At 36.1% G+C, this 20,222-nt stretch overlaps 1 protein-coding gene across 6 annotated transcripts in view; it reads right to left on the reverse strand.

Annotated features, from left to right (window-relative positions):
* Window positions 1-20,222, reverse strand: part of Lrp1b (LDL receptor related protein 1B) — a 1,890,041-nt gene that overhangs the window by 615,399 nt on the left and 1,254,420 nt on the right. For all 6 annotated transcript variants that reach the window (XM_040745299.1, XM_040745298.1, XM_040745301.1 and 3 more), the window contains exons 30-31: window positions 19,479-19,653; window positions 18,679-18,773 (exon numbers count right to left, since the gene is read on the reverse strand). In XM_040745299.1, coding sequence (XP_040601233.1) covers window positions 18,679-18,773; window positions 19,479-19,653 — 270 coding nt within the window. The remainder of the gene's footprint in view (window positions 1-18,678; window positions 18,774-19,478; window positions 19,654-20,222) is intronic.

A 20,222-nucleotide genomic window follows, 5' to 3' on the forward strand; every position in this document is an offset into this window, starting at 1 on the left:
TCATTTAGGAAGGCCATATTAATTTTCAGAAAATATAATTTGCCTAACTAATGTTATTGTTCATATAATAGGTATAATACAGATATTGATGGAGAAAATGGCATAATACTTTTAAACATTTAACTTCATTTTTCTTTTATCACTAATAATGTGTTTTAAGTACAGTACCAATTACAGCTACATTGTTAGTTCTTCTATGCATTTTCTTTTTGAAAGACACAAAATTAAATCAGTATATAAAGGATCACAATTAAATGTGAAGTTGTTAAGAAGGTATTCTTAACATTAAGAATTTGGAGAAGTGGAAATTACCTAATATTTTCCACCATATACCACATTTCGCTTCAATGTTCTCCTACTTGAATCTTAGTTATCATTATCATCATTATTACAAAAAACACTGAAACCCAGATATGACCCTAAAAGTTCAAATACAGATACCTAATTATTAGTCCTATAGCTCTGACACTAGGGATGGTGACCCTGTGGAAGCAGACCAAGCCCAGCTTCTTGTCCACTTCATCTTCATGGGCCACTCTATACCTCCTAGGAACACTCCAGTGTTAACTTTAATGACTATCCTAATGAAACCAAAACATTCTCTCTGCTGAGAGACTCTGTTCTCTCTTAAGTGATGACAATATAAGGGGCAATTCTGCAGTGGTGTCACTGGATGGACTTCCCCAAGTGTCAGTTAGCAACAAGATGATGCATTAGGCAGGGGACATTTCTTGACTGGTAAAGTAATAGTCACATGAGAAGAAGGACTGAGGCCACCCCTAGCACCCATTTAAAAAGTCAGGTGTTGTGGAGCATACTTGTAATCTCATGGTTGGGAAAGTGAAGACAGGCAAATTGCTGGGGGTTGGGGCTCACTTGCCAGTCAGTAAAGAATAATCCACAAGGTAAAGGTTCCAGTAAAAGACTCTGTCTCACAAAGCAAAGTGACCAGTTCCTGAGTAACAATATCCAGATATAATACCCTACACACACACACACACACACACACACACACACACACGAGCGCCCATGTGTGATGGTGCCCCTACCTCTCAGTAATGTCCTGGCATTTACTCTAAGCAATTTCCATATATACATTTAAAGCTAAATCCTGTTGAAACCTTGTTTTCATCTCTCTGCAAACTTTAGATGATTTAATTACTATGCATATGTTGCCCTTATCAGGCATACTAGCAAATGAATGTAATCCCAGGTCTCAGGAGTTTGAGTCAGGATTGTGTTCAAGGTCAGCCTGCACCTCTGTTTCAAACAACAAAAACAAAACAAAGATTGGTCACATAACTATGCATAGTTTTTATTATAAAACAAGAACTTGACAGCATTTTGCTGTGAAAGGTGGTAAAAGTCACATTTGTACCTGGAGAAAGCATTTGTAACTCTCATAACCAACAACAGGCAAATACCAATAATTGAAGTATCAGATTCAATAGTCTAAGAAGTTCCAAGAAAACATACTAGAACTCAATCAGAAGACAATACGCAGATGGCAAATGTGCCTATCAGAAGATGTTAAATATCATAAGAAATTCAAATTAAGATTATAATGAATACTATTATGCATCTATCAAAATGGCAGAACTAAATATTATTGAGGCAGCTAAGTGCTAATCACTGGCATGTTATAGCTGGGAATGTGAAATTCTAGAGCCACTGTGGAAAACCAACAGGACTAGCTTTAAATATAGGCTTGATCCAATCACTCAATGGCAAAAAGTCTGGTCCCACAAGCATGAGAACAGGGGTTACAAGTCCCAGAACTCAGATTAAGCCAGGCAGTAAAGCCTGACACCTGTAATCCCAACACCATCAACAAGAGACCTTTTCCCAGTAAATAACATAGAGAGTGATTGAAGAAGACAACCAGTGTCTACTTCAGGCCTTCATACACACACACACACACACACACATACACACACACACACATTCACTTGCACAAAAAACACACAACTGAATACATAATATACACATATGTACGAAGGGACACATACATAAAATTTAAGACTGTTATGACCAAAGGAATCAATAATTACATGCATGGAGATTTTTGCCAGAAAAATAATAAAACTTTACAAACAAAAAACTTGTACTTGGATGTTTATAGTAGCTTAATTATAAATTGCAGAAAATTTCCATAGAGTTATGGAATGCTACATAAACAAAACAAATTGCTACTAAAAATGAAACAATGTTAGCGATTCCACAGAAAGAAATCCAGGCTCAGAATACTACATGACCACACTAAAAAGCTTCATTTCTACATGGGGAAGCAGAGATTTGATGCCAAGAGGAAGTGGGCTTAACTAGAAAACCATGAGGTAAACAATTATTGTGCTGGTACAGCCGTGGACACACAGGATAGCATTCTATATAACTAAATGAACAAGCACACAGAGATGAAAACAGATTTAAGAGATCTGAGTAAGAGCCAGGCCTTGGTGACACACGCCTTAATCCCAGCACTCCCGAGGCAGAGGCATGTGGATCTCTGTGAGTTCGAGACCAGCCTGGTCTACTGAGCGAGTTCCAGAACAGGCTCCATAACAATACAGGGAAACCCTCTCTCGAAAAACCAAAAAACAAAAAACAAAAAAAAGAAAAGAAAAGAAAAAAGAAAGAAAAAGAAATCTAAGTAAGATAGGTAAACTGTATTACAATCACTATCTTGGTTGTGACATTGCACTGTTGGTTCTGTGCAATTTTCCAACTGGAGAATGTTGATTAAAGTTTACAAGAGAGCTGTCTGCATTGATATTTAAATTTTTAAAGACTAAATTTACATAATTTTCTAATTCCCTTACTCCCTCCAATTTTCCCATTTTCCTCTCCTCTTTCAAATTCATGACTTATTGTCATTAATTTATTACATATATATGAATATTTAAAGTATACATATGAATTCCATCTTTGTAGTGTTACTTGTGTGTGTACATATTTTTTCAGGGCTCACTATTTGGTATTATATTACAAATTTATATGCTCTGCCCTAAAAAAAAACTAGTTTCCTTTGCTCTCATCATTTCTTAATTGCCTCTAGCTATTTATCTAGGGTTGAATTCTTCTGTCCTTTCCCTTTCTCTATTATCATGTGTTAGTCCTACCATGTGTAACTTCTCTGACATTCCTAGGAAACACAATCTCACACAAATTTCCTGTTCCTCTGACTCTTAAAATCACTCTGCCCTCTTAAGCAATCTTTCTGGAGCCTAGGTTCAGGAGTTGTATTGTACATAATTCCACTGCAACAAGGCTCCCCAACACTGCATCTTGATTAGCTGTGGTTTCTCTGTAATAGTCTCTGTTGATTGCAAAAAGAAGTTTCATTGATGTGGGGTGAGAACTACTCTTCTTTGTGGGCATAAGGATAAATATTTATAATGTAGTTAGAGAACACATTAGTTTAGCAAAAAGGCAGTTTTAGATTTTCCTACCGGATCCATGACTTCATTAGCTCCAGGTAGCCAAGTTATCAGTACCGGTCATTTTTTTTCCCTATTGTTGAGTGCACTTCACATCCAATTAGAAAGCTATTAATTACCACCAATGTATGTGTGCCCCTATTGTACCCTTATAGTGTCATGCTGGTCATTGAGGTTCACAGGCATAATGGCTGGGTAGACTATTCATTGCTTCCCTTGTTTAGCAGCCTGCAAATTACTTTCTGGTGCTATGAAAACTAGTACTCAAGATAGGAGGCTTTTAGGTTAGCTAAGACTCCATATCCTGGGTTCTGTAATCAAAGTGTGTGATGTCTTTAGCAACTGGGAATTACCTTCCACCTCTGGGTGGGGAAGTGGGTAATGGCAACCAAGAGCAATAGCAATAGTATCTAATGTTTGGGGAGTTTCTTGGAAAACCCTGAGCATAAAACTCAAAAGATGACTTTTCTGCATGATTTTTTTTCAGGTACTAGTGTTATTTACTTACATTTTATGCCTCCATTTACAATATTTTATAGGCAGAAAATGTTTTGTTTTCTTTTGCTTTTATTTTTTAACCAAAAATGGATCTTTGCATGAAATAACTTTTATTAATGCACTTAAATATAAGTGTCTCATAAAATTTTCCATTTTTGAAACACACACCATCAATTGAATAGAATGCTCCAATCTAACTTTTCCTGGACGAAACCATTCTCCTCTTGCCCTGTATTAACATTCCCTGTGTTAAGTACTCATCAATATGTGTGGAATTTCTGGGAGGAATCCATGGGATGATTGCTGTTGCATATCTCATCAGGCTAAGATTCAGATCCCTTCTGTCACACTTACATAAATCATTTTATTTGCACAATTTATTGTTTATATCTAGGCATATCTACTGTTTATGTCTAAGTGACAAGCATTGTGAGCCTTGTGGAAATAACAAATACGAAATGGAAAACCAGTATCAATGATGAGGTTTTTAGATTTTGTTTATGAGAACTGTTTTAAGTTAAAAGCATTTTAACATTTTTATAACTATAAATTTACATTTGTCGTGGCTATATTTTATAACTTAAGAAATTCAAAAATAAAAATTTTAAAACATTGTTATGTTATTCTAGATTTTTGAACATTGTAGTTCCTGGAAACCTAACAAGCACACCCCCAGTCAGTTATGCCCCTCCCCATAGGTGACCATGTAGAGGACTCAGTGTGTATACATACATCCCATGCTCATTCACAGCTTATTTCGTGCTCTTCTCCCCTCAAAGCACAAGGGATCCGTCCCTCTTTTGTTGTTTCCTCAGTCTCAAATGTTGTTATTCTTTTTTAATTATAATTTTACAGTGTATGACTGTTTTACTCACACGTATGTCTATGTGCACTAAATTGTGCCTGGCGCCAGAAGAGGGCACCAGATCTCCGGGAACTGGAATGGCCGACTGCTGTTAAGTGGCTCTATGGGTTCTGGGAATCGAACCCAGGTATTCTTCAAGAACAACTGGTGCTCTTAACCACTGAGCCATATCTCCAGCTCCAAGTTTCTGTTTTTTTTAAACTATAGTTTACAAAGCTAGCACTTCATTAAGAGTGTGCCCCTCCTTTTACTTAACCTGTTAGTGACTATACATGGCCAGTTTTCAATGATTTGATCATAGCCTTGTGGCTTTTTCTTTTTTAACAAAAGCAAAGGTTTTGTGATAAAGATCTTGTTGAAATTTCTAAACATCACCAATTTTGTGATAGCTCCTTTCCCTATTTTTACCTCTTCAGTTTTCCCAGCATCTACTGTGAATACATTATTTTGTTTTAATACCTCTATATTGTCTAACACATAATATTAATGGGTTATCTTAATGGTTTTGGCTGAAAATAAATTATTTGGAATTATATGGTACTTTTCCTTAATGGAAAAATGACTTTCCTGAGGATAGGTATGATTGCTTGACTTTAGTATCTGGAATCTAGAATATACCATATTACATGTTTTTTTATTTTATGTAACAATTGGACAATGAGTAAATGAATAATAATAATAGTGTATAGTAAGTGAAAATCGTAGTTTGTATACATTAGTAACTATATTATTTTGGAAAGATATGACTAGTATTTTTATTTTAATATTTTTGGTATATTTAACTTGTATATTAATTATACTTTATACCAAAAAGTGACATGCTGAAGAATGAAATTTCAGAAAATGCTAGTTATGTTTTTAGTATTTTGTTTTAAAAATGATGGTGCTTTTACTCATTTTATATGCTAAAATGTTCTTGGAAATCTTACCTACAAATATATGTTAAAATTTGTTAACACAAGATATGGATTGCCATGATACATAATAGAAAACCGTTGGTAGAGTTCAAGGTGTACTAAAAGTTTGTGTTAATAAATGACCTATGATTGTGATTATATTAAAAAAAGAGATAACCAAGAAGCTAAAATACTCTTGATGCTTCAGAAGAATGCACGAAGGATAACTCTAACTGATAAGGCAAGCTGCTTTCATGTTAGCTTACAAGATAACACTCATAATCTGAACATATTTTATGCATAGAAATTATTTTATGTGCCAAACTAAAATCTCCTCTCATGTTAGCTTCTCTAAGTATTTAATTCATTCAGGACTGAGGAACAATTCAATAAAAAACTTCATTCAATACTTAATTTTTAATTCTACAGTAGATAATTGGAATATTGGTTTGTATCGAAAAGACATAAAATTATTTGTCTCAAAATGTGGAAGGCAGCAATTACTCCATCTCCAATGGCATGTGCAAATAAAATGTGAGTTGGATATTTTTATATGATTATGAATTTTATATGAATTATATCACACATTTAAATGGAGTAGAAATCAAGCAAACCATCAATGAATTACAATAACAACAATAGTCTACATTCTAGAAAGTCAAGGGTGTCAATTTCCTACAATTTGAAGCTAGAGTTTAAGGATTCAGAAATAATGAACTGTGAATCACAATACATAGAGTGGAAAGGATTCTTGCATAGTCCTACATGCTCCAAAAGCCCTCTGCAGTGCCCTAATTGACTTCTGTTTCTCAGGGTAGCAAGGCTCTAAAATTTCTTTCTCCTCATGCTTCAAAGAATTCTTTGTCTTTTTTTTCCTGCTCTTTGCTTGAAGTAAGATGAAAGAAACAGTGAAATGATACTCAATGAAACCAGCGTCTCTGGTCACAGCACCATGGTGAAGGATGAATGTAACTTTGGAAACATTTGGTTTTGATTCTTAATTTAAGCTTTTGTTTCAAACACTAACTTCTTTCAAGAAGCCACCGTTTGTGAATGAATGAGATGAACAATACTCTAAAGAATGGCTGCTGTGTGTAATTAATATAAATAAATCTGCGAGTTGCTTGAGAATCCACAGTTTTTAGACAGGAGTCACCATGACTGTTTTTAATTGGAACAGTCCCAGACTGCAGTGAACACAAAAGTATACCTTTGTGTTTGGAAGTGAGTGCAGCAAAATTTGTCCGCAGCCAAGGCTTCAGTACAGACACTGGATCTGCACTTCATATTCTGCAATATTGGATAAAGCGTGGCAGCAATATCCAGGAGATGGAAACCAACAAACAGAGGCTTTTCCTCGCCCAGTCACCATGTTCTTGTCATGACTATTGTCTGAGGAAAGTAGTAGAAAGGCAAAGACTGCAGAATTTCCTCAGAGACTCATCATTAAATAATAGTAATAATTGCTCACAATGTAAGTAAAACTTTCAGTAAATAATGCACTAATAAATGTCTGTGTGCTGGAATTCATTGTATAAATATCGTGTGGATCAGCAAAAACAATGGTTTGTATTTTTTTCATCAATGCATGCATTCTCAAGACGATAGAATTCCAGTTTAGAAAGTGTCTCAGGGGACTAGTTCTGGAAACACAATCCAAGTGAAATAGCACAGCGTGGATTCTTCGAGAAGTATTTCCTCCTACAGCTAAACCTTGACTTCATATTAAGGATAAGTTTTTATATAAAACTACAAAACTATTTTGTCAAGTTTCTTATCTCATAAGTTTAAATATTTCATAAATATGAGAAAAAGCAATTATACCTATGATTTTTAAAAATAAAAAATGCATTCTGAAATTCTTTATTATTTTGTCCTGGTTAGTAAATGTTGTAAATTATTAGTCAGATTTTACAAAATGGTACAAGAAATTACAGGGAAAACTTAAAACATTATGACAAAAGAAAATCAGATAAGAAATACCATGCTTTGAATTTATCTTATGTACTATGAAGCCTGTTGAAAAAAAGATAAAAATATTACAACTGTGGAGATCTGCGCCACACCGTGCCTTAAGCACCTTAAAGATGGTGCCGGCTTCTGCCTTCCACCATCCCGATGGTGAGTGACAACTCCTTATTTGGTGTGTTCCTATCCCGCCGGGGTCACACCATCGTCATCAGATTGCTTACACATGCTGGTGAGCCGATGGCTTGCGCACACGTGTCTGCTCAGGGTTGGCTGGCCTCGGCTATTTAGGGAGCAGGAGGGGTTTCTCCTGCGGCTGCCTCCACATTGTTCATCAAGGTCCTGAATAAACTGCTTGTGAGAAGGATTCCTGAGTCGTGTCTTCCTTGTGAGAAGGATTGCTGGTCGAGGTGGTCGTGACAACAACTAATAGGATTGGCATAAATGAGGGATTATTGTAATACAATCTGTTATTTTCCCTTTATTTCCTGTGCTATGAGGCTTTGTAATAGGAAGATTAGCTAGATGAATGAAGTCTTAGCCTATTGTGAGATACCTCTGGTTGAGGCCTTAATCAAAGCCAAGTGGGTAAGAGTGTGACAATGAAAGGAGAAGAATCAATGAGTAAAACAAGCTTGTGGAATGTCTAGAAGCCAAGTATTTTCACCTTCCATTTACAATCTAATCATGCATTTGTTGTTTGTAATATCCATACCATTCTTGAGGCAAACAGCTACATGATACAAATCTGAGTAAACTGAACCTATATTTACTGAAGATTCCATCCTGTGCAAACTATGACACTGAACTCATGACATTATGACAAACCAGGATGCTGTTCCAAAACCTTCCACTACAGTGGGCAGGGACAAGAGTCAAAAGGCAAAATAAGTAGCACTAACAGAGGCTATTTGAAGGGGTTTCAGCCTACTCAGGAAAGTCAAAGGGGTAATACTTTGTTAGAAAAAAACAAAAGAATTCAATAGGATGGAGGAAAGTCTGGGTAAAGAAAAATCCATGAAAATACAGCCTAAGTGTTGAGTGCCTGACTGACAAGGAGAATCAAAGAAAGGGATTCAACATTGGTCTCACTGTGAGTTTAGCTGATTATAAACTAAAAAAAAATGCCATGATCTATCTTGTTTGTCAACCAGTGACAGTGACGCTGTATGAGTTAAAATTTGTCTTCTTTATTCTAAAAACACCTCCACATAGGCATACACAAGGTGTGGATCCCTCCTATCTCCTCACTGTTGTTCTTTAAAATATAAGTATCGTTGGGCAGTGGTGGCGTGTGTCTTTAATCCCAGCACTCAGGAGGCAGAGGCAGGTGGATCTCTGTGAGTTGGCGGTCATCCTGGTCTACAGAGCAAGTTCCAGGACAGCCAGAGCAGTTATACAGAGAAACCCTGTCTTGCAAAAACAAAAAAGAAGAAAAAACAAGAACAATAAACACAAACAAGACATAAATATTACCAAGTAAGTGCTATGAAGTCTTCTTTGAGTCGTTCATGGTACTTTCTGAACAGTGACTAGCTACTTGGTATATAAAAATTCATACAACAGAAGCAGGAGTTGAAAGTGAAGCTGTTGGCCAGTCTTCCTGCCTGCCTTCTTTCCTTCTTCCCCCTCTTCTTCCATTTTCTAAATTTCAGTACAATTGTTTCTGTGACTACTGGTTACAAATACCCATGCAAACTGTTTCTCTTCCTTTTCTTTAGCTAAAAAGAACAAATTTTGATAATTTACATAATAAAACAGCATTAAAGTTATCATAGGGTCAACTCAATATAATGAAATGATTTATCACCTCCTATTAAGAAGTCAAGGCTACTAAATGCATTGCTGTCCACCTTCCATATCATGGTAATATCACTTTTATAGAAACTTGTGTGAAACTACAGAAATCAGTATTTAGATGACCATACATTAGTGACTACATTAGTAAAACCACAATTGTGTGTGTCTGTGTGTGTGTGTGTGTCTGTAAGGACAAGCATGTAAGCAGATAAAATATAGTTTATTTTAAAAACTTTTCATTCTATTCAGGATTTGCCTATGAATGAATTTTGTAGATAGGATTACTAACTTTAATCGAGCAGCCTTTAAAAAAAGAGAGAAAATTCTCAGAACTAAACTTGGAATGGTCTAAAATACTACACTGAGCAGAATTGTGGTATCTGTAAGGAAGACATTTGGGCCTGACCTATACTTCCAGCTTTTGTATGAGCATTTCTATACTGTCCTCCTCACAGTCCACTAAAAAATGCCATCTATTCCTTCTTTTCAATCAGGTTCCATGAAAAATCCTGGCAATCCATCAATTCATCCATTTATCAATCAATCAATCAATCAATCAGTCAATTAAGTAATCTCTGTCTCTGCTGTCTGTATCTCTCTTTTTCTCTCTTGCTCTCTCTCTCTTCCTCTCTCTCTCTCTCACACACACACATACACACACACACACACACACACACACACACACACACAGGTAGGCACAGACATACAGTCCAAATGCACAAAGAACAAATAACAAAACTACTAGCATTATTTTTCTACTAAAACTCTAAAAACTGTAGATCCAGTGTTAAGAAATAGGTGAAAAAAATAACATACTATTGTACAAATTTCTTTAACAAGGACATTTTAAAAATAAGTTGTAAACAAAAAGAGTTATAAAGGAAAGATTTAATTTTGTAACTGACACCCCAAGCTGTAGTTGAATCCATGAAAACCTGCTCAAAAGGGTAACAAATATTTATTAGAAAGCACTCGTGGATACACAACAAGGTAGATAGCAGCTGTAGTCTTCCATTCTTCCCAGTGGTGAATGGAACCAACCATCTGATCTCCAACTACCACATGAGAGACAGCAACTGACTCCCCTCCTCTTTTCTTATAAAAGGTCATGTCCACAGACAAGAATCCATACCCTAATGCCGGTACCCTAATTCTATTGGCAGAAGTAATTTCCACAACACTTCCCCTATTTCCCTAAGAAAGGTTCTAATCCTAACATAAAACTAGCGTAAAACATACCCCTGCCATGTTGGAAAGCCGAATGGGGTAGAGCCAGCAGCCAAAGCTGCTGCTGATGGTCCTAGGCATCCCCACTTTGATTCTAATAATCTCCTGATTAGAAAAGAACTACAGATACACAGTAAGAACAAATTCATAAAAAAGGCTTCTAAATGGGCTACAGTGTGTTTGATAAGGGTACATGAGCTTGAGAGAGAAGATAGAATCATAGATTACAATAAATAATTTAAGGATAATAAACTAAGGTCCTTAAACGAGAAGTAAGAGTGTAAAAATTATAATGGACCATGTAAAGATGGAAAATATACAGAGTCTGTAGATTATGTATACAATTGTGCTTTTTAAAAATTTTTTAACTCTTAATGAGCTAACAGCAGAAAGACATTTGATTGTGGGGCCCGCTAAGCTAAACCAACATAAAGGGATCTTAATTTCAAATTTTGGGTCTAAGGATATGTTGCTTTGGAAAAGAGGTTCTGCTTTTGTTTCCACAAAAGATGAGAAGCTGTGGATTCCTTCCAGACTAATATGGTTTGATTAAGTAAAACCCCAACAAGGTCTCCAATAGAAGCCATGGTCCAGGTGATGCAATGTCCAGAACATTTCAAAGCAACTGGCTGAGGTGATGCAACCTCACAGACTACTACAGCTAAGATTTATTCATAATTCTAAATTTTCTCTGGGTCCCCATAAGAACACTGTGCCCAACAAGCAGCAGGAAGTAGTCTAAAAATACTACATCCAATTACCCAAATAGTTTTATAAATGTTTGTTTTCATTTAAATTGTGTTGTTTATCCATGGTTAAGGATCATAGCCAATCTTTTTCTAAAGAAAAAAGGAGGTTTGATATAGAAATGAATATTTTATATTGGAATGGATTTTGGTTTATTGATACAAATTTAAGGTCAATTTTATTATACAGTGTATATATATATATATATATATATATATACTCTTGTTTAAGGCATTGTGTTTTTACAGCTCAGTTAAACTGTAATAAATAGTTAAGAAATACAAATTAATAGTCATCTATGATTGCCAAGCTTGTAGTCATGTTAGGTTTTCTAGATGTGCAGAGATATATTTCAGATGGATAGGTAATCTTCAAACAATTAAAACACCTACATAACATGCCATTTAAAATGTTTTAAGAATTTAGACTTTTCTCCACAGTGAGATACATCTGCTTCTGCCAGCACCAATTACTTCAAGAGGACCATGGGAATCAAAGAACCTCCTTTTGGAGTTTACCTTCAATGTGGCAAGCCTAGCCATTTGGGCAAGAAATTTCTCTTGCATAGACTACTTGACTGTATGCTATATACACTGGATATGCAGGACTCACAGGAAAGTGACTGCTAAACTTGCCAAAAAAAGACGTCCTTCAGGGTTCCTGTTCCACAGAGGAAACTATCAGACATTCTGCAGTACATTGAAGAAAGCAACTGATGACTTTTGCCTATAGAAGGCAGAATATATCTCCAAATTTCCTGCTTCACTGAGCAGTCTGCCAGACACTCTAGGCCTTTGGGCTAAAGATAGATGCTCCAGTGTTAGAGAAAAACTTTGGGTGACTGTCCAGGCAGCCTGATATATCTGTCATTTCTAGAGATTTGGAAGTCACCTACAGTGCACTTCTTGTTTACTAAGGTGAATAATATATGCTTGTATGTTCTGTGCTGGAGTTGAAGACTAGATACTTATAATTTTCCTTAGTTATGATAAAAGATAAATTTCATATAAAACTTTAGATACACAAAGATAGGATAGATGATAGAATATTTTCTTTAATTATACCAAATACAAATAGATTAAAAATTGTAACTATAGTACTTGCTTGATAACTATTTTGTTATATGTAATTGTACTATGTCAATCTTAAACCTTCCTTTTTAATTAGACAGAAAAGGGGAGATGACATGAGATGTCCTTTTTTATGCTTTGACTATGTGTTGCTTTTATTTATTGAAAAATAGCTGTTTTGACCAATGACCAAGTAGAATATAGCCAGGCAGGAAATCCAAACAAGGAGAGAAAGTAGGCAGAGTTAGGGAGATGCCACGTACCTACTGGAGAAATGAGATATGAGGTAACAAAACATGAGCCTTTTGGTAAAATATCGCATAATAGAAATGGGTTAATTTAAATGTGAGGGCTAGTCAGTTATATGCCTTAGCCATTGGCCAAAAAATTATAATTAATAGCAAGTATCTGAGTGTATATTTGGAAACTGGCAGGCAGGACAAAAAATCCTGCAGCCACACCAAGCTGTCTATATACATGTGGCTTTAAGGTTAGAATTCAGTACTGTAAAAACACCACTTCCAGAAAAAATGTACAAGAAGAAAAAGATGGTAGATACAGATTAGGGCTAGCTAAGTAGTAGACCTCTTCCTGAGCATGTGTGAGGTCTTTGGATTTAATTCCCAGAACTATAAAACTAATATAAAACCTTTTAGAACCTTTTAAAAAATTTTGTAGGTAATAATATTGCTCACCTGAGAAACTTTCTGAAAGATACAAAAAACTCTTCACTAGAAAATATCGAATGATTGCAAAACACTTCTCCTAAAATCTTTCACTATTCACTGAGCAGAAATTATATTGATGGTTCACATCCTAGCCCACTGACTAACTGAAGGACCCGCAGTAAACAGTTCCCTATATTTTATTTATCATTTCAACTTTTCACTCTCTTGGTCTTGTCTGATGCATTACTAACATTAAGATAAATTTTATTTTCTATTCCACTAACAGCATAAAAACTCAGATGTTTTAAAAAGCAGGGTAGTTTTGGTCACATGTAGCAGTGAACAGGCTACATATATTTATTTATATTGTTTCTTTAGATAATTATGTCATTTCTATCAGTTTTATGCTATGAAAAGCAATGATTTAATACCCCAGGGCAAGTATAAGAATGTCCTGAAGCACCAACTAAATATGAAGCTTATTGATAAAACCATCAGATGCTGCTCAGGAAACCAAATCTGTGACTCCACACGATCACAGATCCAGGTACGAACATCTCCATTTTATAGAATTGAAACAGTTTCCTAAAAAGATAAGTGATGTATTAAAGTCATACAGATTGTCAATAATTGTCACAGTAATGATGAACATAGATTTGTTTAGCTCCCTAAACATTGTCTGAAATACTACATCTCCCAAATGCTGCATCAGGAATGTCCTTTGGAAATGAGAAAGCTTTTCAAATGTGGAAGGACTCAGGCTACTCAGATTGTATGGATAGTTATGGATGGAGATTGTTTGCCACTTCCCAATCCAGATATGCTTCTCATGATGTGCCTCAAGAGAAAACCTCAGGCAGAGGAGTACAACACCTTCGCATTTTATAAAAGTGTTGTTTTGAAATTTTATTTAAAATAATTTCCAGAGACAGCAGTAACTGAAAGGGAGCAGGTTTCCAGCTTTTGTCACTGCAGTGAAAATAGCAGGCGGGGCACAGCATCACAGGAAGCAAATGCGTAGCGCAAATAGACACACTCACCCTCCTCGCCCATCGCACTATCAATCACTCTCCCTCATTCAAACTCTTCCACTTGCCCTTCTCTCACCCTCTCGCATTCACCATTCTAGATAAATGTCCTTTATAACATTGCAGGCTTTTATGGAATTTTTACATCAATATTTTAATAGGGGTTTGGTTAAGGTAAGGTCTTCAATCCTGAAACAAGCATATAAATTTGTATTTTAGTGTAACCCATGATTCCCAAATTACAGTGTAAAGACTGATTTCTCATCAGAGCTCTCAGCCCTGAACATTCTGGGCTGCCCCTGACAAACAGCAGCAGAAACTCCTCCATCTAAAAGGAGTCCTGTATGTGGAGCTGGATCTTGTAAAGTCATTTCTTCTGTTCTGTCTTTGTCACAGAAGATTTGCATTTCAGTAGGCCTCAGATTTCTAACACCAGCCTGAATGAATTTTAGCTGTGTACAAATCTCAAAACAAATAGTATAAAGAAGACAACTAGCAACTATACTGTTTACACCATAAGGTTTGTTTAAGGCTACACAAAAGGCATGATTTCAAACCTTTGTGGTACTGCACCTATTTAAAATTGTTACTATAGAGAATAAGCTACATCAAGTGAGTGTATTTCCATATTTTTAATAATGAAGAAACCATTAAAGAAGCTACAGATGAAAAGCTTCGGGTTATATTACTTTATTTAAAGTTAAAACTATTCTACATACAACTCAAGGTCAAACCGATTTTTCTGTTGTATATTTTGTCATTTTCATATTTAAAATAAAAGCAAAGTCAAGTTAAATCATGCCTTCTTGAAAATGTGCTGTGACTCACTCTCCCTGGGGACTGGAGAAAGGCTGGGGTGGGAGGTTGGGGGGCTGGTGGCAGGCAGGGGAGGAGGGGAGAGTGAGGGAGCTTCGATTGACATGTCAAGCAAGCTTGTTTCTAATTTAAATATATATATATATACATATGTATACACATATATAAGAAAATGTGCTGTGAAATTACAAACAAATGTTGTAATTCTTACCAAGATATAAAAATGTGAGACAAGAAAGTATATTTTCTACACACATATACCTGTTATTTTCTAAAATGTACACACACATAAACATATACATATATGTATATATGTACATATATACACATATACCTTCTAAAATAACTTTTTGAGATTTTACGAATGTTTTATAGGAACAGTTCAAGAATATCAACATTACTCTGCCAAGTGTTAAACATGTTGCAAAAAACATTTCAGATTATAAGACTTGTTTTTCTGTCTCATACTTGTCTCTGAAGATGATATACTGGTTTTTTTCTATTTAAAATCATCTGAGAAACTCTGATTTTTTCTTTAAATGGGCTGCTGACATATTTTGTCCATTGTTCAACAAGGCTTCCATGCACAGTGCTTGATGACACTTACCCTTCATGGATCAAGGTAGAAGGATTCTGGTCACTACAAATTGGAAACTTGGTTACAATGATTCTGAATAAATAAACTCTGAGTTGTCCTCTGTCCCATATATTCCATCTACATATATCTGTTACATGTATGTAGCACAGCAATGGCACAGGTTTCCCCTGTTGCACTTTCCTTCCAAATTAGCTGTTCTTTGTCTAAAGTTAAATATGCTTGAACATTTTTTGGAATTCACGATTACCAGAAGATCTATATTTTCATGAGAATTTCACCAAGCTTTTAGAATTTTCACTTGTTAATTAGTTCGTGTAATAAATAGGATCCTAGACCTAATCAAAGAGCTCTTAAGAATTTATTAGGTTTATGTCTACATCTTTTTTTGTTATTGTAGCTATATGTTGTAGTTTGGGATTGGGCACAGTGATACATCTAGCTCCTCTCTTCCTGCCAGAATTGCTTTGGCTATTTTGAATTCTGTATGCTTCCATGGATATTCTCAGATTAACTTTTTAGTCCTATGAAGAATGTAATGGGAATATTGATGGGCATTATATTAAAAGTGTAGGTCACTTCTGGAATAAATTTATTTCTACATTATTGGTCACCAACCACATAAATATGGAAAGTCTCTCCATCTTTCTGTCTTCTTCAGTTCCTTTCTTTGGTGTCATAAAGCTGACTCTTCTCATTGCTTTTGTTATGGTACCTCCCACATTCTAAGCAAAAATTTTCTTCTAAGCTACTGACTGCTATATCTTGACTTTTTTATCTTCCTATTTTGCTAAAGTTATATTACAAGTTTTAAGAGTCATTTTTGCTGGAGTCATGAGGACTTTTCCTGTGTTGAAACTCATTTTACCTACAGCATACACTGGGAAGCATACAGCGTTTTCAACAAGTGTTTTAACCAGATGGTCACATTCAAAAGACTGGTAGCATATCCATATCTACCCTGTACAAAGTGAACTCAAAATGCATCAAAAATAGTAATGTAATTCCTGGAATCCTGAAACTTCTAAAAGGAAATATAAATAAAATATCAAGTATAGATCTGGACAAGGACCTTACAAAAGGGAAATAACCTTAAGAACAAATAGGATTGATGATATTGGAAAGAAATGACTGTCAGAGTGAAGAAACAGATACACATTGGGAGAAAAATTATGACAATTACATACTAGACAGGGAGTTAGTATATAGAATATGTAAATAACTTCAAAGCTTCAACATTAAAAAGCAGCCAAAATATCTCATCAATATTTGGCCTAATAAATTGAATTAATATTTCTCAAGAGAAGAAATAAACTACCAGCAAACAGTGGAGAAAAATGATCAACATCCTTACCCACGGAAGAAATGGAAATAAAAACCCCTTTAGTAGTTGAGGAGATGATCCAGCCAGTAAAGCATTTGCCACATGAACATTAAGATCTGAATTCAATACTCAGCACCCATGAAGAATCCAGGTGTGGTGGTGTTACCCAAGTAATCTCTGAGCTAAGGAACAGAGAGGAAGAGCCCCACAGCTCCTTGACCATCCTCAGCCTAATATCCACAGAAACCTCAGTTCTTAGCCTCAGACACTGAGTGTGCCATTTCTAAAGAGTAAGATCAACTGATCTCTGGCTTCCACATTTACATGCACACATTTGCTTACATATATGCATTCCCTCACACAGGAACATACATGTAAATGTATGCAGACAAAATGGATAATATTAAAATTAGAAACAAAAAACAAACCAAGAAAAGCGGTATGGTATGACTCAGTTACATCAGTCCTGGGCATATAGCAGAAGGATGCTAAGTCAGCTTAGCACAGCAATACTTACCTATCTGTAGTTATATGTAGCTTATACTATTCACAATAACTAAGAGAGGAAACTAGGGTAGAGGTTCATCAACAGATGAACTGGTCAAATGTGACACATACATAGAATAGAAATTTATTCAGAGTTTATGGCTTTATGCAGAATATAATGGTGACATCTGCAAGGGAAGTGATGGTACCCAAGATCTCATAGAGACAAATATTACACTACATCTTCTTCCATACACGGAAATATTTTTTGTGCTTATGACATAAAAGTGGAAAGGGATCCATAAGAAGAAAGGAATTGGTCTAAAGGGAAGTGTTCCAGTTCGGTTTTGTCGACTTGACACAAGCTAGAGCCATTTGAGAAGAGAGAAGCTCAGTTAAGATAATGTCCCCACCAGACTGGCCTGTGGGCAAGCGAGTAGTGTGTTTTCTTAATTAGTAAGTGGCATGGGAGGGGCTGGCCCATTATGGGTGGAGCCACTCCTCAGCAGGTGGTCTTGGGATGTATAAGAAAGTAAGCTGAGCAGCTGGGCGGTGGTGGTGCACACATTTAGTCCCAGCACTCAGGAGGCAGAGGCAGGCAGATCTCTGTGAGTTCTAGACCAGACTGGTCTACAAGAGTGAGTGCTAGGGCAGCCTCCAAAGCCACAGAGAACCCCCCTCCAAAAGAAGTAAAAGAAATAAAGTAAGCTGAGCAAGATTTATAGGACAATAAAGGCAAACCAATAAAATGAACCTGACCATGCATCGGGTCCTACCTCCAGCGTCCTGTCTTGAGTCCCTGCTCTGACTTCCTTTGATGATGGACTGTGATGTGAAAGCGGACGTGAAATAACCCCTTTCCTGTGCAAGTTGCTTATGGTTCTGGCTTTGAGTGCAATATTAGAACCCTTCCTTCAGATGAGAGGGGAAGGTAACTCTAACAGATTAAATGAAAACAGAAGGACAGTGGCAGAGCTGGAAAGGGAGGGGAGCAAGTAGAAGCTTCATCGAATGCCATAATATGCACATACGAAGCTACCACAGTGACACTCAGGCAGTCTGTGTGCTAAGGAAGCTTGATAACAACCCCTCCCACACACAAAAGAAATCTCATGTAGAGAAAACAGATTCCATGCGACCAATTAACTTGATAATTTGTATTACTCATCTGCAATCTTTTTGGTGTTTAGTTCTAAGTCATGCAAGTGTATCACATTAAACCTGTTACTATTAATATTCAAAAAAATACTTACCAACTGGTTCTTTTTGGTTCTGAAAGAGAATCTTGCTATTACTCCCATCCATATTTGCCATGTTTATTGTATTTCCATCTGTCCAGTACAGTTTCCTTAATTCAAAAGATATAGATTAGGTATTATATTCAGATTCATTAATTAAAAGGAAGTATGTGGTGGCAAAGAATACAGTAAAAAATATATATTCTAGGGTCAAGTTTAATTCTTTTTTCAAAAGTCCTAAAGGTGTTGGGTGCCTGTGCCATTTTCCTAGGAGGAAAGCATCTCTTTCGCCTTTTCCTTTCTTTGAAAAATTTCATCTTATTCTCATTTTCCTTCTACATCCAAGTCTGATCCTTAACCAAGACTACAGCAAACTGCTCTCATTCTCTCCTTCATCAAAACTGAATCCTCTTGGCTGAGAAGGAATTAGAATCTGTAGATGGGAAGAAACTCATTTCAACCATTTGTGAAAACTTTGGTATCACACAGTTGCCTTGACTCGCCAGAGACAGGAGCAGGCTAGCTTTGCAGGGACCACTCCATAAGGAAGTTTTCACATCCAGCATTCAAAATGAAATTGCTTTTCCTCTGCAACTCCTTTTGTTCTAAACTCTCATTCCCTAGAAACACACACTAATGAGAGCTTATAAATTGCATTTGATTTGGATAGAAATCTCTAACAAGGACTCTGAATCTCTTTAAAAATTTCCATACTCTATGCTGAATACATGTATCATCTGAATTAAACAATCATTTTATGTAAAATCAGAGATAAATTCCAAAACCTTGTAAATTAAAAAAAAATCATACTTTACCCCCTGACAGGGTGAGCTGCCAGACACTGTGGCTTATCGATTCCGTGGATAATTGAGGTTTTCAAAGAGCCGTCTAGCCTGGCCACGTTAATTTGTGTTTCATCAAATTCTGAACTAATCCAGTATAAATTACGTGAAACCCAGTCCACTGCTAACCCTCTGATGCTCTGAATATCTGCAAAACAGGATAAAGAAAATGGAGAGTGACCGAAGGTTCACATACACTTGATACCTCAGGTAAGTTATTTTCTGTCTAAGGGAAAACCTAATTTACACTTTAATTTGTCAGCTAAAATTGTACAAGATTATAATCTCATTCCCTTATCAACACTTCTTAGGGCACGCATAATCATTAATGTCTAACTGCTGAGGCATTAGGAAACCTGAAGCAACAATTATCATCAAAATTAAAGTAACAGTCAGTGATTCAGCAGTAAACCCTGCTGAACAGACACTAGTAGAAGTCTTGTGGGCAGAGGTGACCACGACTTGAGTGAGAATGATAGTTCCTGCAGGTGGTACCACACAAGTCTTGTAAGGAGAAAGGACTGTGTGTCATTAAAAAATGGGCTGTTTGATGTCTTAAGTGCGGATTTGTTGCTTATGTGAAATAAAATAATTCAACCTTCCCCCAAACCAGCAGACTTGAACACCTTTCAACAGACATTTAACAGGAATTTAATGTAATATGAGAACAAAACTCAAGACTTTTTACCATTACTCCAAATGTGAGCTCCGCAGTAA

This window comes from Mesocricetus auratus, unplaced genomic scaffold (genome assembly GCF_017639785.1).
Source record: "Mesocricetus auratus isolate SY011 unplaced genomic scaffold, BCM_Maur_2.0 Super-Scaffold_100004, whole genome shotgun sequence".
NCBI classification, from domain to species: Eukaryota; Metazoa; Chordata; class Mammalia; order Rodentia; family Cricetidae; genus Mesocricetus; species Mesocricetus auratus.